This window comes from Gopherus evgoodei, chromosome 5 (genome assembly GCF_007399415.2).
Source record: "Gopherus evgoodei ecotype Sinaloan lineage chromosome 5, rGopEvg1_v1.p, whole genome shotgun sequence".
Taxonomy (NCBI): domain Eukaryota; kingdom Metazoa; phylum Chordata; order Testudines; family Testudinidae; genus Gopherus; species Gopherus evgoodei.
The window spans coordinates 14,309,631-14,333,216 of NC_044326.1; the positions used below are offsets into that span (position 1 = coordinate 14,309,631).

At 47.7% G+C, this 23,586-nt stretch overlaps 1 protein-coding gene across 4 annotated transcripts in view; it reads left to right on the forward strand.

Annotated features, from left to right (window-relative positions):
- The window catches only part of REEP1 (receptor accessory protein 1), a 104,457-nt gene that overhangs the window by 40,311 nt on the left and 40,560 nt on the right, over nt 1-23,586 (forward strand). For 3 of the 4 annotated variants that reach the window (XM_030564615.1, XM_030564618.1, XM_030564617.1), the window contains exons 2-5: nt 2,050-2,122; nt 6,295-6,371; nt 8,786-8,906; nt 11,186-11,299. In XM_030564615.1, coding sequence (XP_030420475.1) covers nt 2,050-2,122; nt 6,295-6,371; nt 8,786-8,906; nt 11,186-11,299 — 385 coding nt within the window. The remainder of the gene's footprint in view (nt 1-2,049; nt 2,123-6,294; nt 6,372-8,785; nt 8,907-11,185; nt 11,300-23,586) is intronic. The other variant, XM_030564616.1, reaches the window with a different exon arrangement.

Sequence of the window (23,586 nt, forward strand, 5' to 3'; positions counted from 1 at the left end):
ACCAAGTTAGTTTCTGTTCTTGGCATAAACTGAGGAAGCAAATATAAATCATCAGATGTTGGAATCTCTGCAGGAAACAAGAGTGTGTGATAGCAACCAGCTCAGGGAGGGAAGGAAATGGATTGGGACAGAAATGAGGAACTTTTATAAATGAGGTAGAGGGAAAAATCATTCATGTGCATGATTGTTTTTCTGAGCTGTGCAGAGAAACTCTGCCTCTTTTAGCATTATCTTCACTGATGTCAGTGGAAAGTTTGCTGTTTAGCTTCAATGAGAGTAGGATCAAGACCATTGTCTGTGTGTCTCCCCTGCCTTAAACAGCACTGTTGTTTGTTAAGATATTTCAAGGGAGAACAATGAATGTGTTTTCCCAGAATCTTCTCTGTGGGCATATTATCTAATCCCTACGTACAGCACATCTCTGATGTACGAAATAGATCCAGCGCTCCCAGTTTCCAGCAGCTCTTTCTGAAGCCAGCGTGAAACGTCTGCAAAACACTTAGCTCCTCACTCAGTGGCTGCTTTTCTGAAGTCTGCATTATGCTTTGGGTTTTGTTAAATTACGCTACAGTAGGCATGATGAATATCCAGCAAATTGTGCTAGTGCGGTGCTTTGCAAATCAAGATAGTGTGCAATCTCACTCTGTTGTTTTACAAATGCTTTCCTGAGGACAGCTCAGAGAGGGACAATTGCGAGCTGCATGGAGGAGAGTACATTTTTAATATATCATCCATGAATTGGACATAAATGTAATTAAGTTCCTTGGCAGCGGAACATAACTGGCAAAATGGAAAGAATAATATCGGATTAATATGGCTCTAAGTTTAGGTTTTGAAACAATGAGCTTTGATAAACCCTAAGAATAATGTCCTGTGGCACCTTATAGACTAACAGACGTATTGGAGCATGAGCTTTCGTGGGTGAATACCCACTTCGTCGGATGGATGGGCACCCACGAAAGCTCATGCTCCAATACATAAGTTAGTCTATAAGGTGCCACAGGACTCTTTGCTGCTTTTACAGATCCAGACTTACACGGCTACCCCTCTGATACTTAAGAACAATGGCAATGTTTACATTAAATTAAGAAAAAGTTCAGTGGAAACATGTATTTTTTTTTTTAAAGCCAATAAACATTCCCCTGCTCAATTTTCAATCCAAACATTTCGGTATCCTGCAATTGCAGGGGAAATTGACTAAAACCTGTCTGGAAGAAAGTGGAAATGATTAGCCTGTTTTCAGGGTCTACATTTAAAGAAATGATCAAAGAGAACAAGCAGCACAAATAGCGAAGAGGAAAGGAGATTTTTAAACACTCCCTCACTTTTTAAATTCCAAGGCGCTAGTAGTAGCTTCAGGATTCTTTTTTACAGTTCTATGACTTTGAACCTGGTCGTGTCTCTTTCAGACACAGAAAACTAGAGGGGCTTTAGAGTTGGAGTCAACAGGGCCATGCAGGATTCCTCCTGCCCTGATCTGAGTACAGGATTGGGCCCTAATATTGTCAAAGCAAAACCAGGTGTAATCTGAGTGCCATTTTGTCCCTCTTCCCCTCTTAAATTTTCTTGGGGTGGGGGTAGGGCAGGGTTTGGGGATTTCAAATAAATGGTTCACACTTTGTCTCATCTCTGAAAACAACTAATAAACCTTCTTTGCTGTGTCCTGGCAGATTATTTTAAAATTACATTTACCTTTTCCTGGAGGTTTGTTTTTCTGACTTGTTTTAATGCCGATGTGTCACTCTTTTTGATACTTTTCATCGGGGGAGGTGCCTATTAAATGTAATGCAGCCTCAAAGTGACAGTTACAAAAGAAGGAAAACAATCTTGGCCCTAATCCCACTCCATGTAAATCAATGGCAAAATTGTCACTGACCTCAATGGGGCAGGATCAGCCCTATACTGTGGAACGCAGTGCATGGTATATTGGAGTCCTAGATCAGAACCTACTAACGCTTTCTACAGGTGCAAGAAATGCAGTTAACAGAAGGAAAAAATATTTCCCTATGGCAGGAAATCAAGATTCTCCATTTCTTTTTTTTCTTTCAGGATTATATTTGGCACTCTTTACCCTGCGTATTATTCTTACAAAGCTGTAAAATCAAAGGATATTAAAGAATATGTAAGTAATTTTTTTTTCTCCTGTGCTATGTTTTATGGTCTCTGATCATTAGATTTTAAAGTTGCTGCCTGATTCCAGGTGAGTCTGTGAACCGGGGCTGGGGGAAGTCTGACGTGTAGGCTGGTGCATAGGGCCCTAGACTGAAAGTTAGGAGAGCTGGATTCTGTTCCGAGCTCTGCTTATGCCTACATATGGTGGCATAATTGTGCTTGTATGGCTGATCTCAAAAGGTGCTCGATGCCCATGCCTGAGATACAGTTTTGCTTTGCTTATTTATTGTAGGGGAGCAGAACAAAATAAAGCCTCTTCAGAAGCCCCTTGTCCCTTTAGCTGCTCCCTCAAAACAGGGTTTGCAGTGGAATTAGCAAACCAAAAGTACATGATTGTGAATATCTTTCAGGAAGCAGAGACCCTTTCTCTCCAAAGCAGCCGCCAGCCTCCATAGCAGAATGGCCTCTTTATATAGACTTATGGCTGGCAAATGGGTGGAGCTGTCCTGCCTTTTTCCTAGAAGAACGCTTCTGGGTCCTAGTGTCCCATGGGTCAGGCTGACACTGTCAACTTTTGTTAGGGGAAGTCGGATGTGGGAGAAGCATGACCCACAAAGGCCCCCTCTGTGTCCCAAAGGGTCTATACTGCCTGTCACAATCTTGTTCTCTATATAAACTGCTGAGCAGTGAAGAGCCTTCAGGTATTTACTCTTCAAATATCTCAGTAGCTCAGTGACGATAAGCCCATTTCCATGTCTTGGTGACAGCTCTGACGATTATCTTAACGTGTCCTTAGCACAGTGTCAAGCTGTGACTTGGAGAGGCTCTTGATATTCTTCCAGTCCAACATTTCCCTGGGTGAGATTAGTTCTTTATATCTGAAAACATTAACTTGTCGTGAGCATTATAAGTAAACCAGATGAGGGCTGCCTGACGTGCCAGGTATGTGAAGCAAAATGTATTTGCAGAGCTGACTCTGCTGCACAACTCCAGCTATATAAATCCCTTTTGACGTGCTGGCAGTTCAAATAACATCACCTAGCAGTGGCTAACAATTGTATTCTCCATTTCTAGAACACATTTCATCTAAAGGCCTGATCTGCGCTTGGAAGTTGTTTTGTTATGTCAGTTAGGAGTGTGCTTTTTCTTTAACAAATATAGTTAAACCAATATAAGACCTTGGGTTAGGGTTGCCAGGTGTCCGGTTTTCGACTTGAACACCTGTTCAAAAAGGGACCCTGGCACTAGCTCCGGTTGGCACTAACTCTGGTCAGCACCACTGAAAAGGCCATTAAAAGTCTGGTTGGCAAAGCAGTGGAGTAAGGCAGGCTCCCTGCCCAGCTCTGCATAGGTCCCGGGAAGTGGCCGGCATGTCCCTCCGGCTCCTAGGCGGAGGGGTGGCCATGAGGGCTCCACGCGCTGCCCCTTTCCCAAGCACCAGCTCCGTAGCTCTCATTGGCTGGGAACCATGGCTAGTGGGAGCGGCACCTGTGGGTGGGGGCAGCATGTGGAGTCAACTGGCTGCTCCTTTGCCTAGGAGCCAGAGGGAGATGTTGCCAAATCCTGGGAGCCACCTGAGGTCAGCACCACCCAAAGCCTGCACCCCAAGCCTCTTCCTGCACCCGAATCCCCTGCCCCAGCTCAGAACTCCCTCCCAGATCCCTCACCCCCTCCCATACCCCTGCCCCAGCCTGGAGCCTCCTCCTGCACCCCAAATCCCTCATCCCTGGACCCACCCCAGAGCCCACACCCCCTCTCGCACCCCAGCTCGGATCCCCCTCCCACACTCCAAACCACTTGGCCCTAGCCATGGGACCACTCCTGCACCCCAAAGCCATCATCCCCAGCTTCACACCAGAGCCCGCATCCCCACCCCTGAACCCATATCCTCTTCCACACCTTAACCCTCTGCATCAGGCAGGAGCCCCCTCCCACACTCCAAACCCCTGCCCCAACCCAGAGCCCCCCTCCCACACTCTGAACCCCTCAGCCCCAGCCCGGAGCCCCCTCCTGAACCCCAAACCGCTTATCCCTGGCCACACCCCAGATCCCACACCCCCAGCTGGAGCCCTCACCCCCTCCTGTAGCCCAACCCACTGGCTCAGCCTGGTGAAAATGAGCATGGGTGGGGGAGAGTGAGTGAGTGGGTGGGGCAGGGCCTCAGAACAGGTGGGGCAGGGGTGGGGTCTTGAGGCAGGGGCAGGCAGGAGGCGAGGCAAGAGTGTTGAGTTTTCTGCAATTAGAAATTCGGCAACCCTACCTTGGATGGATGCAGTTATATCGATAAAGGTACCTTATACCAGTATAGCCTATTCCCTTTCACATGTGGGAATAGTTATACCAGTATAAAGCACCTTTACTCTGATATACTTTTTCCACTGTAGGGCTTGGTCTATACTTAAAAGTTTTGCCATCATTGCTATGTTAGTTAGGAATGTGAGGAAATCGCGCCCCGCTTCCCAAACTGATATAACGGTGCCAGCAAAAGTCCTAGTGCAGATGTTGGTATATGGATAAAAATGAACTTTTGCCAGTATAGCTTATTCTGTTTGGGTAACTGGTGTAAACTATATTGGCAAAAGAATTATTGGTGGCATAAGATGCATCTCCACTAGGGTATTGGTTGGGATTAGCCAGTGTAGCCCTCCTGGCATATCTTTACTAGCAAACCAAGTGTGGACAAGGCCTGCTAGGAGTGAAATTTCTTAATTATTCTGGTTGAGTTACTGCAGTACACCTTTTTAGTGTAGACACGATCTATGACTCTTAAAGTGCTTCACAGATATTGCTTAATTAAAGTTAATAGCACCCCTGTGAGGTTGCTAAGATGTACTGAGGGGAGTTGGTCAAAAAAAATTGTTCACAGTATATTTTTCACCAAAAAATGGAAATATCCATGGGAAATGTCACTATTCAACAATGTTCTATTGGAAAAACATTTGATTTGTTTTTGTCAACTGAAAAATTTCAGCCAGTCAGGCAAAAATTTTAAGTGAAACAAAGAATGTTTGCCCAACTGGTCAAAACATTTTGATTTTTGGTTGCCAAAAAACCACAACAAACTAAACAAACAAATAACCAAGAAACTTTCGGCCTTACAGTTTTTCAATGAAAACTTTTAAAAAAAAATTCATCTGTATCAAATTCATCACTGCGAGGATGGAGAACACATTTCCTGACCACTGCTGAAATGCAGCTGCCTCTGGGTGTAATGCAACAGCACTGCAGTATGGTTTAAGATGGGAAATTAAGAAGACTGTTGTGTCCATCTATGCTGCAGGTGGTACGTTGGCTGGTAGGCTTGTCAGCCCAGGAAAAACGAGTGTTACCCCGAATCCGTTTCAAGCCTCTGCTGCCTAAGCTAAAAGACCCACCTCTGAGCCTCGGCTGCAGCAGGCTCACCAACCTCTTTCTATGGCCCTGGCCACTAAAGGGGTACAGAGCACCACACTGAGTGGGTGTCGGTTACATAGCTCATCTGAGAGAGGACATCTCCAATAGCACAGCTCCTCCTGTCAGCAAATTTGGATATGCTGGAACTTATTCAGAAGGAACAGTGCTAGCTACTAAATCATAAGCACCTTTTCCTTTCTGCAGTACTTGGAGGTCACTTGGTGATCTACCATCCATATCTTGACCTAACCTATCCCTGGTTATTGGGCATGATCTGATGGGATTACAGCACAAGGTAACACGATAGCAGGGTTACGCTTGCATTTGCAGATGAAGAGGGAAGTTATACAGCATCATCTGTATGGTCTAGTGTTATCCAATTATGTGTCTAAATCACTATCTCTGTCGGACAGCAATTCTACAGCAAAAACTCCTTGTGGAATACGAGCAGCGCGCCTGACTATAGTACTTTGTCTTTTGGTCAGATTAATCCTAAGGGACAAATTCCTTCTTCATGTGGGCTTGTGAATGACTCTGATTTGTGTTGTGGAATACACCTATGCAACAACTTGCTGGGTGACACCTGGCAAAGCCCTAAAGTTCTCTGTACCTGCACAAGTTTCTGAGGCTTTCTGGTCAATAAGAGTATCACCAGGCAGTTGTGGATGGGACGAGCTTTGAGATCCTCAGGTGAAAGGTGCTGTACCACAGAAGAGTAAAATACCATCACTGTACATTTGTGCCTTCCTAGAGCAGCATAGATATAAAATATCTGATTTCTCTTCACAGGTCAAATGGATGATGTACTGGATCATATTTGCACTCTTCACAACAGCCGAGACTGTCACAGATCTCTTTCTTTGCTGGTGAGCAGCAGACCGAGGTGGGGCGTTTGTAATGAGATGGGGAGGAAAACAGAAGTGCTTATAAGGGAACAGAGCTCCAGAGAGAGGATTGTAAGGCTGCGTCATTTCCTGTGCAAGGGGTTAAATGTCAGGAGCATGGCGTGTTTTGCTTGGAGGACCAGCACTTCCTCTCTTAGCGCTGCCAGATTTACAGGTTGGGTAATACTAATGTCAGGGGAACTGCTCAGGGGCTCAGAAAGCAGTTGAACTGGGCAGAGTTTGATGAAGGTATGTCACTGTCAACAGAGGATAGCAGAGCCAGCAGGCCTCTTCTGCTGTGGGCACTGGTGCAGGTGTTAGGATGGAGACAGGCATATGGAAAGGGTGGGGTGTGTGAGAAAGGAGAGGGGAACATGAGTGAGGGGAAAAAGGAAAGAGGGGAGAGAAATGGATGAGGAGAAGGAAGAGATGGAGGGAGGAAGGAGGAGGAAGATATACACAGGAATAAGACAAACCCCTTTAACTTTTTCCCTTCTAAAACTTTCTAATCCCTGGGGTAACCCAGTGTGTTACATGTTCCTCTCTGTGCCTGCTCCACAGAGGATAGGAGTCTGTTGCAGCCCCAGTTGAGGGAGCTGCCCTCTTGGCTGACATACTGGGAATTGAACTGGGAACCTCCAGAGCTAAAAGCATGAGCTGTTAAAGATCCAGGGTTTTCTAGCTCAGGCTGTAGCAGATTGATATTCAGGTTGGGCACAGGGGGGTCTGTAACACACACTCAGCGGTGGGTTCCAATAGCAGGCAGTGTTATTTGTTCCTGCTCTGTCCTATTCCTTTGGGATAGATACTTAGGTGTATAGGGAGCACAGAGGACAGTGACACTTTTTGTTTGCAAAGGGACTGAGCCTGTGCACCCTGCAGCATCCTCCCAGTCTGTTCTCATGCAGGGAATTACAAGAGGAGGAACACAGGCCATTGTTAACTTGGGTTGTTGAGGTCAATAGAAGCTTTGGGTGCTCATCACCTCTGCAGATCAGGCCACTTGCACTGAAGTGATGGAGGGAAACTCCTGTGGGCTTTGGACGAAGCCACTTAAATAGGTACCTAACTTCAGGCACATTTTGACCACTCTTTATACGGCCTGATCCAACACCCATTGAAGCCAATGGAAACCGGAAATGTCAATGGGCTTAAAGTCCTTAATCCTTATGCATGTACCTCACCAAGGTGCTGATCACCTGCAGGGAGCACTCTTTTCAATGGGAGTTTCAGGGAGTTCACCATCACACAGAATCTGGCCCAAAAGGAGGAATTATGTTGGTAGTTCAGTGTGTCCTTTTTAACTCATTTGGGCCTGATCCAGGAGGTGTGACTGCAGCTCATATATGAACCAACTAGTTTGGGTTCCAGAGATGAAGATGCAGCAGTGCAGGCTACAGCACAGGCTAGTCACACAAGTAATTGTGTATGGTTCCAAGCGGGCTTGTACAGCCCGTGCTGCTCTGACGTCACTCAGTGAAGATTAAAGCTAGTTCGGGTATGTCTGGATAAGATGCAGTCGCACATCCCATGATTGCAGTGTAGGCATTCCCTTAATGGAGAGAAATGAGACACGTAAACCAACTGCAGAAAACGTGGAGGACATGTTAGATTTTTAAAATTCTCTGTGTTAAGTCACGGTGCTGCTAGCAAAACAAAAGGGAAGGACGTGCGGTTATAACGGGAAGATCTCTTATTAGTAATTGTTATTCTGTGGATATTGCAGTAGTGCCAAAAATCCCCAGGGAGGATTGGACCCCATTATGCTGCACCCTGTACAAGCACAGACAATGAGACAATGCCTGCATAATGTGAAAGGAATGATGGTTCAATTCCGTGATAAGTGCCATCTAACTGCAGAAAGGCAGAGAGACGAAAGGTGTATAAATAAAGCCAGAGAGGCTGGTTTGCTGGCTGCTGATGGGTGTGATAGGAAGTGTTCTCTCTGCACCTCAGGCCTCTGAGGGCTGGGAACACTGCAAAGGAAGCCTCCAGGGCCCCTTTGTGCATACAGCAAAGAGTTCTGTGGCACCTTATAGACTAAGAAACGTATTAGAGCTCCAACACGTTTGTTAGTCTATAAGGTGCCACAGAACTCTTTGCTGCTTTTACAGATCCAGACTAACACGGCTGCCCACTTGTTACTTAATTGGCTGTAAGGGTCCCTATTGAATAATGTTGCTGCTACCTGGCTGCCAGGAAAACTTGGTATAGAGTTCAGCCAGAGTCTGGGTGTGAGTGAATGTGGGGGGAAAGTGGGTGGTAGATCCTTAGGACGCTCAGGTAGACAGAAACCAGCTTAGGCTAGGAATCTGCCAATTGCTAACTGCCTCGGGCTTCTATTATCATCAGAGAAGCAGTCAACATGAATCTATGTCATATTTGTTTTCCCATAGGTTTCCATTCTATTATGAACTGAAAATAGCTTTTGTAGCTTGGTTGCTGTCTCCGTACACAAAAGGCTCCAGCGTCCTGTATAGAAAATTTGTACACCCAACACTGTCTTCAAAAGAAAAGGTAATTATCGATGTTCATGCCCTAACTGAGTGGATGGCTCCCAGCAGTGGAATTAGTGTGTTTACTGTGTGTCAGCTGCGTCAGCGGTTTTCATCTCAAGAAGATGAGTCACTGCTTTTTCTTGTATTTATTTTTATTCTTTGATCTTTTTTTTTTTTTTGTATCAGCAGCTGCTGAGCTCATTCAGAATAACTTACCTACATCTGGGCACTGGGGAACCTAGGAGGGTGGGATACATGTATTATTTTTTCTTTGAAAACACCAACCTGAAAATAGTTCTTCCTTGCATGACAAACTTCATAGTGTTGGAAATGCTGACTGAATGTAGCTGGGGTGACAAGGTGGGTGAGGTAATATTGTCTATTGGACCAGCTTCTATTGGTGAGAGAGGCAAGTTTTTGAGCCACACAGAGCTCTTTTTCAGGTCTGGGAAAGCTACTCTGAGCATCACAGCTAAATGGAAGGTGGAACAGATTGGTTAGCATAAGTAGATAGTACATATTCTAAGGGACCTCTCAAGGTAGAGTGGCCCATTAAGACCTCTGCAGTCATAGGACAAAAAAAGGTGGTTAGTGGGTTACAGATTGAATTTATGGTTTATTACAACGATCTGTAACTCAGGCCTGATCTACACTACAGAGATAGATCGACATAAACTAACTCTACACTACACATCTGCACTAAAGTAGATACACAGGAGAACTGCGGAAAAGGATCTGGACCGCAAGTGGACCACAAGCTAAATATGAGTCAACAGTGTAACACTTTTGCAAAGAAAGCAAACATCACTCTGGGATGTATAAGCAGGAGTGTTGTAAGCTAGACACAAGAAGTAATTCTTCTACTCTACTCTGTGCTGATTAGGCCTCAACTGAAGTATTGTGTCCGTTCTGGGCCCCACATTTCAGGAAGGATGTGGACAAATTAGAGGAAGTCCAGAGAAGAGCAACAAAAATGATTAAAGGTCGAGAAAACATGACCCATGGGGGAAGGTTGAAAAAAATGGGTTTGTTTAGTCTGGAGAAGAGAAGACTGAGAGGGGATATGATAACAGTTTTCAAGTACCTAAAAGGTTATCACAAGGAGAAGGGAGAAAAATTGTTGTTCTTAACCTCTGAGGAGAGGACAAGAAGCAATGAGCTTAAATTGCAGCAAGGGAGGTTTAGGTTGGACATTAGGAAAAACTTCCTAACTGTCAGGGTGGTTAAGCACTGGAATAAATTGTCCAGGGAGATTGTGGAATCTCCATCATTGAAGATCTTTAAGAGCAGGTCAGACAAACACCTGTCAGGGAAGGTCTAGATAATACTTAGTCCTGCCATGAGTGCAGGGGACTGGACTAGATGACCTCTCGAGGTCCCTTCCAGTCCTGCAATTCTATAAAATGTAGCTCCTACCAATGTAACTTGTCCACTACATTGAATAGTAACTCCACCTCCGCAAGAAGAGTAGCACTTAAGTCTATGTCCATGTAGACTCTGCGTTGCTTACATCGTCTGTTGCTGTCTTTCAGAAACTGTCCCACAATGCCCCACATTGGCAGTTAAATGGGTGCAGGCGCTCCTGGTCAGGACGCACGCCGTGGACACAAGGAGCGTAGTGTGGATGTGTAAAGCCGATTCAGTTACTGCGGTGGCTATACATTGACATGATATAGGTTGACTTACTTTTTGTGGTGTAGCCTTGCCCCCACTAACCTTCTCTTTTTGTCCTATGACTGCAGAGGTATTAACGGGCTAATCTACTTGGTGTGTGGTAATTACTTTGTAATTACAATATGTGCTATCTACTTATGCTAACCAATCTGTTCCACCTTCCATTTAGCTGTGATTCTCAGAATACCTTTCCCAGATCTGAAGAAGAGTTCTGAAAGCTTGTCTCTCTCACCAACAGAAGCTGATCCAATAAAAGATATTACCTCACCCACCTTGTCTCTCTAATATCCTGGATCCAACACGGCCACAACTGCACTGCATGTAGCTGGGGTGTCATTTCTGGAAGTACTGCCTTCTCCAGGTTAGGGGAGCGGGGACTGGGTGGGAGTTGGGATTGCTTGTCTCTGTTCCATTCACAGGATAAAAGCAACTCCCAGAGGTTTCAGTGGAAGCTACTGCTCCCCTGCCATCCTCTTTTCTTTTTCAAGTACTGGCTGTAAATCTCTCTCCAGCTGGCGGGAGAGAGGGAGATGCCCGCCTCCATGAATGATGGCGTGACCCTTGAGAGAGAGGGCAGGAGGTCTGAACTCTTCCCTCTTGTGCTTTTTTTGTCTTGTGCGACAGGAAATTGATGACTGCCTCGTCCAAGCCAAGGATCGGAGTTACGATGCGCTGGTGCACTTTGGGAAGCGGGGACTGAATGTCGCAGCAACGGCAGCTGTGATGGCAGCTTCCAAGGTAACAGCTGGAAGAGCGCAGGTCATGGTGGTGCCATTAGCATCTCAATTGGGTCTGGGTCTATCGTCTATGGTAACAACACAGTGGGGCGGAGAGGAGAGAGGAGGAAGGCAGGGGGAGAGTCCAGAATTCTTTTAGTGGTTTTGATCCTGCCTCCCAGCGTCCTGTTCATCAACCTCACGGGTGCATCTTGGGATGAACACACTATGCAAGACTATGATATTGTGGGAGTGAATGAAGGGGATAAACGCAAGGGGCCAAGCTTTGCCTTCAGGACTTTGTGAGGGCCTCTGCTGAGCAGGAGGCGGAGCAGCACACTCTATCCTTATGATGATGCACAATTAGATTTCCATGAGTGATACAGATTCATCGTACCCTGGAACAGTTAATACGCCAGGCTGGGCAATTGCTTAATGACTCCTTTGAGGAAAAATTAAGCTGAGCTGTCCAGTTATTCCATGCCCCCTTTCACAGGAGAAAGCACAGAGTAGGAGGAGCCCCCACACTAGGCCTGTTGTTTCATTGAATTGTTAAAAATGCTGGCTAACATTCTGACCTCTAATTTGGATGTTAACATCAAAACAATGAAATCTGAGACTTCTGAACATTAAGTGATCACCTGCTGGGGTCAGGAAGGATCTTTTCTTTCATACCCTGTACAATCCTATGATTGACTAGGTTCATTATTACGTTGAGTGAAGGGGAGATCACATTCCTTTGAAGCAGCAGATATTGGTCACTTTTGGAGACAGGATGCTGGATGTGATGGAGAAATGGTCTCATCTGATGTTGCATGTCCTGTGCTCTAGTCCTGGGTTAGATCTAGTACAAGAAAAAGCCGTGATCTGTTTTCTCCAAAGGTACAGCAGCAATTTGTAGTGGGAAATGGATGCTGTTATGGTTAATGTGGGAGTCCAGAGACCTGGATTCTGATCTCTGTCACAGGCTTCTTGTATGCTCTTGGGCATATCATTTGATCTCCCCCTGCCTCAGTTTCCTCATCTGTAAAATAGGAATACTGCTTCCCTGTATCAGGGGGGACTATGAGGCTGAATACCTGAATGTTTGTAGAGCACTTTGAGGTTCTTAGATGAAAGAGCTCTAGATATGCAAAGCAGACACCCACATTGTTCTCTGTGGCATCTGTACTGATACACACACGCCTGGTGCTACAGTAATATTGAGATCTGTTTTAAATGTGCAAAAGCCAAGAATGCTTATTTTGTTCCCTGCTCACAGTCGTCTGTTTCTAGATGTTGAGCTGACGTGATGCTGTATGTGTGATGGTCCCTACAATACCTCCACACAACAGTGAGACATTTGGCTGACACCTTGGCTACGCCAAGGCCTTTTATGTCTCTCAAGCAGCATAAAAGGGCTTTAAAATGGGCAGCAGCAGGATCACTGTCTCTGTACGGCCTTTGCTCCCAGTACTTGGTGTAGATGCACTGATGTCCCTGGTGCACTGCACTATGTCTGTCTCTGCTTTCCAGGGCCTGCAGGAGCATGTGGAAGCAGAGTATAAGTTAGAGCAGCCCTGAGGCTGCTCTGATTTACACTTGGGGCTTGGAAGGGCCCTGTCCAACCCCAGAATATGGCCTAAAGCCTTTGTGCCCCACCTCTCCCTCCCTGCCCTGAGCACAGAAACAGAATAATTGAGTCTTGAGCCCTTTCTCAAAATGCCTGTTTTCCACCTTGTGAGGATATGTACACAGCTCCAGTGGTAGCAGAAGGCCAGGTGGAAGGGAGGCTGGGGATGGCCATAGGGAAGAAGGTCTGCAGTGAAAGAAGGGGGACAGAATAGTTTTAGGAATGGTAGTTTTCTGTAATCTAATGGAGATCCTTGTTCAGTGTTATAAGAAAGAATCTCTTTCTGTGATTCTTTACCATTGTCACACCTTACTGCCGCTGCAGTATCTGAACACCTCACAATCTTCAGTGTATTTACCTTCACAACACACCTATGAGGTAGGAAAGTGCTACTGTCTCCATTTTCAGATGGGGAATAGAGGCACAGAGAGGCTAAATGAGTTGCCCAGGGTCACAGAAGAAGTTCATGGTAGAGCATGGACCTGAACCCAGGTTTCAGGCTTGGGCCCTAACCACTGAACCATCCTCCCTGTCTACAAGCTATTCAAAGGCTTTCTCCTAGGGACAGCATTTTAAATTAGGCTAGTACCCAGAACAGGTAAGAAGTTTTACCGAGCTGCTTGTTTTCAGAGGTGGGAGAGTGGTTTAATGGCTAGCTCAGGGGATTTAGTACTGGAATGATTTGAGGCATTTGTAACAAAACAACCACTCTGTTCTATTCCTGGCTCTGGAAAGGAGTTTAATCTAATGGTTAGAGTAGGGGATGGAGTTGGGATTCCTGGGTTCTGCCGTCAGTTCTGTGTTTGGCCTTTGACAAGCCACTCACCTCTCTGTGCCTCAATTTTTTTCACTTGAAAAGTAGGTATAATACTTCTCTGCATTCCTAGGTGTTGAGTTTTAATGACTTTATTATGGTCTGGAGAGCACATCAGGGTGACATACAGTGAATAAAACCAAAATACAGCTGTCATTAAGGGAAAATGTTTCTCAGTACCCTTGCTCCCAAGTTTAGAAAGTGCCCTATCCCCTATTTCAGTCGTCAGCTCCAGGACTCTCACTGGCTTGTCTCCCCTAGCTAGGGTGACCAGACAACAAATGTGAAAAATTGGGACGGAGGTGGGGGTAATTGGAGCCTATATAAGAAAAAGACCTCCAAATCAGGACTCTCCCTATAAAATCAGGACATCTGGTCACCCTGCCCTAGCCTTTGGAAGGTGCTAGCTAATACATATTAACAGCCCCATGGAGACAAGGCAGTTTGCCTTTAATACGTGTTAAACTGCTCATGTTGAAGCCCAAGGCTGAAATTAGGCCCCCAAATCCATATTTCAGCACCCCAGTAAGTGGCCTGGTTTTCAGAAAGGCTGAGCCCCTGCAGCCCCCTGTGGAAAATGTGGCCTTACCAAGTAGAAAAAGGAAAGGTCCATCTCATATCCTACTTCAGCTGAAATAACAGAACAGAAATAGATGCTAAGATATCAGGGGCCCCATCCTCAGCTGGTATAAATTACCATCACATCTGTTGATCTAGGTATGAGGCTCTAGCCCTAAGTTTATTGGGTGCAGGCCCAGTTAAAGTGAGAAATGGACCCAGATCTAAGTACTCTTGAACTTTGAGACATGACCCCTTTTTTTCCTTCTCTCTGGTGTCCCCTCCCAGACCAAGATGCTACAAGCACAGACTAGAACAGAGGTGGACAAACTACGGCCCGCAGGCCACATCCGGCCCGTGGGACCATCCTGCCCGGCCGGCTAGCCCCCTGCTCCTGCTCTGCTGTCCCCTCTTCCCTGCAGTGACGCCGCTGCGTGGGCAGCGCTCTGGATAGCAGAGCTGCGAGCTCCTGCTGAGTAGCGCAGCTGCCAATCTGACATGCTGCTCTGAGCGGCGTGGTAAGGGGGATGGGAGGTCCTGGGGGGCAGTCAGGGAGCAGGGGGCTGTTGGATGGGGTGGAGGTTCTGGGGGGCAGATGGGGAGTTGGATAAGCGTGGGAATCCCAGGGGGGCCTGTCAGGGGACAGGGATGTGAATATGGGTCAGGGGATGGGGAATGGGGGGATTGGGTAGGTGTGGGGTCCTGGGGGGCTTGTCAAGGGGTGGGGGTGTGGATAGCAGACTGGGAGCAGGGGGGTTGGATAGAGGGTGGGGTCCCGGGGCAGTTAGGGGCAGGAAGTCCTGGGAGGGGGCGGTCGGGGACAAGGAGCAGGTGGGGTTGGATGGGTCGGGGGCAGGGGTGAAAGTAACTTAAAGGACTTACCGGCACTCTGGAGTCCTGGGGGCAGGGGGGGGGGCTCAACCAGAAGAGGCAGGGCCTTTAAATCCCCAGATGCTTTAAATCACCCCCAGAGCTACCAGCTGCACAGGCAGCTGGGAGCCCCAGAGCTGGGGGTGATTTAAAGGGCCTGGGGCTCCAGCTGCCCTACTGCAGTGAAGCCCCAGGCACTTTAAATCACTGTCAGAGCCTGGGGGGCTCCCAGCTGCCACCCCAGGCTCTAGTGGAGCTTTAAAGTGCCCTGGGCTCCACTGCAGTAGCAGCTGCCGTGAGCCTCATGCCCTTTAAATCACCACTGGAGCCCCAGTGCCGCTACCCCAGGAATCCAGCAGCCAGACTCGGGTGGTGATTTAAAGGGCCCTGGAGGTAGCAGCAGTGGGAGCCCTTTAAATCCTTCAAAAACCACTGACTGGGCAGGATTTTTGCAGTTCCTTATCAATTGCGTGAAACTAGTCCCTAAATTGTTGGGGGGGAAGGGGGTAGGACCCAAACTCCTATGAAATATTGAAAGATTTTCACTCAAAAAACATTCCTATAGGCTATTGAGAGCAAACACCTTCCACTTTCTAGAGTTCTGAAATTTCGTTGCCCTCCCAACTGGTCCCCCTGCCCCGTGCCCTCAGCAGCACACCGTCTACTGGTCCCCCTGCCCCGCGCCTCCAGCAGCGCCCTGCCAGCCAGTCCCCCTACACCTGTTTCATAGGTGTTTGGGTCCTCCCCCACCCCCCAGCAATCTAGGGACTAGTTTCATGCAGTTAAGAAGGAACTGCAGAAATCCTTGGAGCGATTTTAAAGGGGCCCCAAGCCCTTTAAATGGCTGCCGGGAGAAGCCAATCTGCCCCGGTAGAGTGCACCGGCTCTTGCCTGTATGCCGTACTGGGGCGCACCAGCTTATTTTCACCTCTGGGGAGGTTGTGAGGGGGGCAGTTAGGGGATGGGAGGTGGGAGGGGGCAGATAGGTGACGGGGGCCAGGCTGTTCGGGGAGGCACAGCCCTCCCTACCTGGTCCTCCATATAGTTTTGCAACCCCAATGTGGCCCTTGGGCCACAAAGTTTGCCCACCTGTGGGCTAGTATATATGTGCCGCCTCCTTAGCTCAGTCAGATCCTCCACTGGCCTGACTGATAAATGGCCTAGATGTTAGATTAGTGGGACACAATTAAAAAACAAAACAAAACAATTCTGCTGCTAGGCAAAAATATAGGTCATTACTAGACAGGTGAGGGGCTCTCAAAACCCCAAGCCTCTTGTGCCAATCTCCCTTGCTTGCGCATACTCTCTCTCTCTCTCAAGATGAGTGGTAAATTTCTGAGGATTTCTGAGTGGAGACAAAGCCAGACATCTGGTGCTGGGTACTCGACGCAGAGTCCTTGTCCCACCACCTTGCATCCCCCTTGTGTGGCACCACTGTCCTTCCATCACCACACGGTGACTTCAGGAGGGTAAGAACTAAGTGGTAGGATCTGGTAACGAGGTAAATCCTGATATGCAGCCCCCTTCCACTAGTTCAGCTCATTCCCCTCCGAGGGGCACGGGGCTCTGTCCTACTAACAAGATGTATGTCAATCACCAACTCAGACGCTTGCTCATATGTTCTCTCTCTTTCCTGGCCCTTCTTTTGGTTTTGCCTTTTAGAGTGTAAGCTCTTCTAGGCTGGGACTACCTTCCAAATGTTTGCTCGGCACCTGGCACAACAGGCTCTTTAGGTCTACTGCTATATTGATGATGATGACAATAGTGAACGGGGACTGAAAAGCTGAAACTTCCTTGGAACAGCCACAGTGTTTTGGATGGGAAAAAAGAGATGGAGAGAGAAGGCATGCATGACTGGCATTGATGAAAAGCCCGTTTGTGCCTAATAGGTCTGAGAGATTGTCCAAGAGTCTGTCATACATGTGAAAATGTGACCTGAAACACTGCCAGGGTTGGTGGTAATTCTGGCTGTCTCCTAGAAGTGCCAGTCACACAAATTAAGGAGTTAGAATTGCAGCACACATGTATCGCCCTGGATCTCCAAAGCCTTTAGGGCCCTGATCCAGAGCCCACTGGTGTCAGTGGAATGACTCCTATTGACTTCACTGGCCTTTGGATCAGGCCCTGAGAAAAGATCCTTGCTCTAGCCCAGGCCTGCACAACTCGTAAAGCGACGAGGGCCGCATTACTCCAAAGAAAACAGCTGAGGGCTGAAACCCCCCAGCCCCACGGAAACACCCTCCACCAAGCACTTCCCAGCCCCGTGAAAACATCCCACTCCAGCACCGCCCAGCCCTGCAGAAACAAACCCTCCTTCCCCAGTGCTGCCCCACCAAAACGCTGTGGGCTGAAAAGGAAGGTTGGTGGTGGGGAGGTGATACTTCATTTTAAATCAACCAGGGGCTCCCAGCTGAAGAGGTGGCTGAGAGCCCTCAGGGGCAAATTAAAGGGCCTGGGGCTCCGGTGGCTGGGGGAACGCGGAGCTTTCCGGGGCTGGGGCAGGGATTTAAAGGGCCCAGAGCTCCTGCTGCTGAGGGGAGCCCGAGCCCTTTAAATCACAGCCCCAGCCCATCCACTGGAGCCGCGGCTGGGATTCAAAGGGCTCTGGGCTGCCCGCAGTGGCGGGGAATCTGCAGGCAGCCCAGAGCCCTTTTGATTCCCAGCTGCAGCTGAGATTTAAAGGGCTCTGGGCTCCCCACGGCTGTGGGCAGCCCAGAGCCTTTGACTCCCGGCCGCGGCTGCTGCGGGGAGCCCAGAGCCCTTTAAATCCCAGCCGCGGCCGGGAGTCAAAGGCTCTGGGCTGCCCACAGAGTGCTGTGTGCGGGGGATTTAGAATCCCCCCGCAGGCTGCACAGTGAGGCTCTATGGGCCGCATGTTGTGCAGGCCTGCTCTAGCCTATCTGTTTGGGTCAGTTCTTCCTCTCTGGGCAAACTCCGTCCCGCTCTCTCAGGTACCAGCAGGCTTCTAGATCCCACATAGGAGAGTGCTGCCTTGGCATAATTCGCCAGAGGAGAGCTGCAGAGCTCTCTGCTTTAAACTGCATGTGGAGCTGAGTGATGTGGGAAGGGAGAACACTGCTTGGGGCAGGGTGGATTTCCTTCCTTTGATCACATTCATCAAGCCTTCTTTGATAATTAAAGTGGTAGATTCACCCCCGTGCCTGCTTGTGTGAGGTATCTGATAAAAACTCTGTTTGCAGCACTTTGCACATCCATCAAGGTGAGGGCCGTATTGTGTCCCTAGTCTTTGTGGTCAGGATTTTCAAAAGTGATAACTGATTTTGGGTGCCCAGCATGAGGGACCTTAAAGGGGCCTGGTTTCCAGGAGGGGCCGAGCACATGCCCTGTGAAATCAGGCCTCCTTTAAGTGTCTCAAGTTGGGCAATCAAAAGCAGTGGTCACTTGAAAAGCCTTGGCTTTGTTGTATTGGGCTAGTCAAGAGAAGGATACACAGCTTTCTTGAAGCATATGGTCCTGTGCTGGCTATTACAGCATTTCTCCAATTATTACAGCACGATGGCAGAGATGCATTGTATCTCAATAGCAGAGGTCACCATTGCTTCCGGTTTCTTTTTCACTAACTACACCACAAACCAAACACAACTCAAACTCTTTGCTGCACCACACTCAGGGCAGGGCAGCTGCTTAATTTCCCCCCTTCTGTTGGGTGTTTCTTTGATGTAAATCCAGCCCCAATCAAAGGTGAAGGTGACATGTAGGCAAAGCACCGGAGGGCAGAGCCACACTGCAAACATGGAGAGAGTAGATTAGGAGGAACTGTCTGCTGGCATTGATGTAAAGTCCCCAGGAGAGGAAATGAACTGCACAAACCAAACACCCGGATATAATGAACACACACCATCCTGTTCCAGTGAGCAAATGTCCCTGTTTCCTTATTACTGTCCTAGCATTAGTTTTTTTTCACACTCTGGCATGGTTACAGGGAAGATGTGGAATCAAGATTGAATGGAGCATTGGTGTGTGTTCATATTGCTCTACGGTGGCTAGTCTAGGGAGGCGATAAATCTTAATACTATCACAGCCCTTTTTCGCTCATGGAGAAGAGGCCTCTATTTTACAGCATAAGGTCCTGGGTTCTATTCCCATAGCTTATGCTTGTATCCGACTGTGATAGCTTCTGGGTGCAACCATCAGCTCTTTACAGTGTCATAGAATATCAGGGTTGGAAGGGACCTCGGGAGGTCATCTAGTCCAACCCCCTGCTCAGGGCAGGGCCAATCCCCAGACAGATTTTTACCCTAGTTCCCTAAATGGCCCCTCCAAGGATTGAACTCACAACCCTGGGTTTAGCAAGCCAATGCACAAAACCACTGAGCTATCTAAGTAGGTATAGCACAATTTCTCACGCTGTCTCCCAATGACCAGAACTAAGATAGCTGCCAACATGCCAATTAGTGGTACATGAACCTCACCTAGGACTGTTTCTAAACTGGCAGTAAACACAACAGCACTTAGCTCCTGTTGACACCAATGGGAATTCCTCATGTGGATTTCAAACATGCCAGGAGATTTGATGCTCATAGGGTGAGGAGAGCCTAGCAGTATAAAGAGTGAAGTGGTGATACTTGGTGCTTTTGATACAAGCATTTTACAAACATGTATGACTGTTCTTATCAATGGCTATTAGCCAAAATGGTCAGGGACATAACACCAGGCTCTGGGTGTCTTTCAACTGCCAGAAGCTGGGACTGGATGACGGGATGGATCACTCAAAATTGCCCTGTTCTGTTCATTCCCTCCAGAGCACCTGGCATTGGCCAGTGTCAGAAGACAAAATACTGGGTTAGATGAACCATTGGTCTGACCCAATATGGCTGTGAGTTAGGTGTTCTTTTCCCCATCTCTCAGATGGAGAAACTGAGGCAAGGAGAAGTTAAATAAATAACTCATCTGAGGTTACAGATGGACTTCCCTGCCCATCCTCTCTGTCGCCATTCCATGCAACTGCATCTGTATGTCCTCTCTATGGTCCTTCAAGGGCACTGCTGTAGGCTCCTGGCTCCTCAACCATCAACTTTGTTGGGCAGAGATCCGCATCTCCCTCCTCACCAGGATTTTTTCCAGGCTGCTCAGTTCCCTGCCAACTGTGTGATATCCCCAGTAAGCCAAACTGCCTAAACAGGCCAGCACTTGCCCTTTGCTTTCTCTTCAGAGGTTATGAACAGCATGATTGCGAGCAGTTACAAGTTACCACACAGCTCTTTATAAGCAGCCATATTTATTCTTAAGGTGAGAGCATTAGAGAGGAAGCATATTAAAACAATGGGAGACACAGTACACATGTTAATAAGGTCCCAGTGTGGTTAAGCACTAGAATAAATTGCCTGGAGAGATTGTGGAATCTCTGTCTTCGGAGATTTTTAAGAGCAGGTTAGACAAACACCTGTCAGGGATGGTCTAGATAATACTTAGTCCTGTCCTGAGTGTAGGGGACTGGACTAGATGACCTCTTGAGGTCCCTTCTATGATAATAAGCTTACCAGAGGTCATCCCCTGACTCCAACAAAGGCTCTGGCAGGAAATAAGTGTCAAACCCCACAAAGAGGTTCTTTTGTGGTTACAAGTTCATAACAATGAATAGTTCAGTCTCTCTTTTATGCAGCTCGGGCCTTTGTCTACTGATCGCCTGTTCACTAGGCCAAGATCAATGGTCCCCTCTTCAGGGCATAGCTTCCAGAGGCTGGGTTTTTGTGTAACCGGGGTGGATCTCCCAGGAAATCCATGACACATGTATTGTCCCAAAAGACCAAGGATGGTCCAGGCCCACAGTAATACGTAACCTTCGCATTTAATACAACAGGCTCCAAAGACACGTAATCTTAATTCAATAAGGTTTTTTAAGATATTGCCATAACTTTCACACTAATCTTCTCCCATCCTCCATCGTCAGCCACAGAGATGTGCATGCATCCCTAGCACATTGCTGCCCCCCTCAGAACCTTGAGCTGGCCTGGATTACATTTGCCCCGAATGCATAGATCAGGGGTCGGCAACCTTTCAGAAGTGGTGTGCTGAGTCTTCATTTATTCACTCTGATTTAACGTCTCGTGTGCCAGTAATACATTTTAATGTTTTTAGAAGGTCTCTTTCTATAAGTCTATAATATATTACTAAACTATTGTTTAGTAAATAAGTAAATAAGGTTTCAAAATGTTTAAGAAGCTTCATTTAAAATTAAATGAAATGTAGAGCCCCCCGGACCGGTGGCCAGGATCCAAGCAGTGTGAGTGCTGCTGAAAATCAGCTCGCATGCCACCTTCAGCATCCATGCCATAGGTTGCCTACCCCTGGCATAGGTGCTGACTTTTATTTTTCCCGGTGGGCTCCACCCCTGCTCCGCCGTGAGGCCCTGCTCTCGCTCTACCTTGGATCACTTGCTGGAGGATTCTCTGTACCTTGAAGTCTTTAAACCACAAGTTGAGGACTTGAATAGCTCAGACGTAGGTCAGGGGTTTGTTACAGGAGTGGGTGGGTGAGATTCTGTGGCCTACATTGTGCAGGAGGTCAGACTAGAAGATCATGATGGTCCCTTCTGACCTGAAAGTCTATGAGTCTAGACTTTAGATTCCCAACAAGACTAGTGTGAAGAACGTAATCATCAAAACTAAACCAGGACTAGCAAACATTTCCCACTCAGATGAGATTGTCATGGGAACACCCAATGCCTGGTCACTTTACAGTGTGTGGCTTTTGTGTACTGCACTCTAAAATCCTCTCCAGTCTCATCAGCAAAATATCTTAAAAGCCCTTTGCTAGTAATTAGGTCAAATCTAACAGTTAATCAGGGGGGTTGATTGTTTTTTCATGTAACTCATTGTTACCGCTATATTGGCCAAGTTGCTTTGTTTGCTTTTCATAGCAGAATCCCCCATACAGCTGAGGGGGCAAATTCTGCCCTCACTTACACCAGTTGGTGCAATTCTATTGAAATCGGTGAGGCTGCACTGGTGTAAATGAGGGCAGAATTTGGCTCAAGTGTTTAGATATCAAATCCCCTTCTGCAAATGTTCACTAACTGTCTCATCACTTACTGTACTATACAAGCCCACCAAAAACTTGATCCTGGTTAGGCTGCCGGTGTGCTGAGACCACAGCCTGTCATGGTGACCAATATTGTCTCATTGTTCTCTTGTACTCCCTCAGTCTCTCTCAATCCATCTGCTGTCTCTTGTGATACACTTAGACAGAGCTCTTTGGAGCAGGGTTTGTCTTTTTGTGCAGTGTTTGTACAGCACCTAGCACGATGGGGTCCTGGTCCATGACTGGGGATCAAAGGTGCTACTGCTATAGAAAGAAGGATACATAATAATTTGCTCCTGGGTAAAGCCCCATCAAAGCCAGAGGGACCATAATTCAGTAGCAAGCACTACTCCCCATAGTAAATGTCTGTAGTACTGAACCCACAGTGTGGGCGCAGATGGGTCTGATACTATACATGGGTCTGCTGAACCAAAGTTATGGAGAAAGGAGTATTAATTTCACTCAGCATAATGCTGCTTATATGGTGGGGATGGGTTGGTGTTCAGTTGCCCATCAAGAAACCACTGATGCTAAGGTACGGTAACTACAGGTTGGCCACATGTGATCATCACTGGATGGCTTAAAAATTTCTCTTTCAATATTGGCATTCTGTTACTTTCTTTGTTGGGTCTGTCCTGTAGTAGGCGACTTCTGGGTACTCTTCTGGCTCTGTCAATCTGTTTCTTCACTTCAGCAGGTGGGTAACGTGGTTGTAAGAATGCTTGATAGAGATCTTGTAGGTGTTTCTCTGTCTGAGGGGTTGGAGCAAATGCGTTTGTATCTTAGAGCTTGGCTGTAGACAATGGATCATGTGATGTGGTCTGGATGAAAGCTGGAGGCATGTAGGTAAGTATAGCGGTGTAGCACAGTGGACTCACCTCTGCAGCACCTCCTGCTGGTCGTCCTCGGGAATTAGCTCTCTTCCAGCCAGGCGCGCCCTCTGCAGGCCAGTGATCCACCTGTCCTCTTGGCTCCCCCGTGTCCCTCCCTGGACCCCGGTGCCCTTTTAACTGGGGTGCTGCCCCCTGGCAGTACTCCACCAATCTGGGTCTCCCCTCCCTGGGGAACCCCCAACCCACTATCCCCACTTTTGGCTACTGTCCAGTCTACATCTAGCCCCCATTCACTGGAGCAGACTGCAGTTATCAGCCACTCATCATAGGCAAAGGGGTTTGGATCTGCTGCCTTTGCCTACCCCTGGCCTGCCCCCTGCAATCCCAAGTACCTGATGGCCTTGTGCTGGGCCACAGCCTGGGGCTTTCCAGGCAGGAGTTCCCCAGCCCTGCTCCCCTCAGGTACCCTGGGTCTAGCTCCCTGCAGCCAGGCCCTTCTCCATCTACAGCCAGAGGGAGACTGTTTGCTCCTGGCTTCCCTGGCCTTTTAATACAAGCCAGCTGTGGCCTGATTAGGGTAT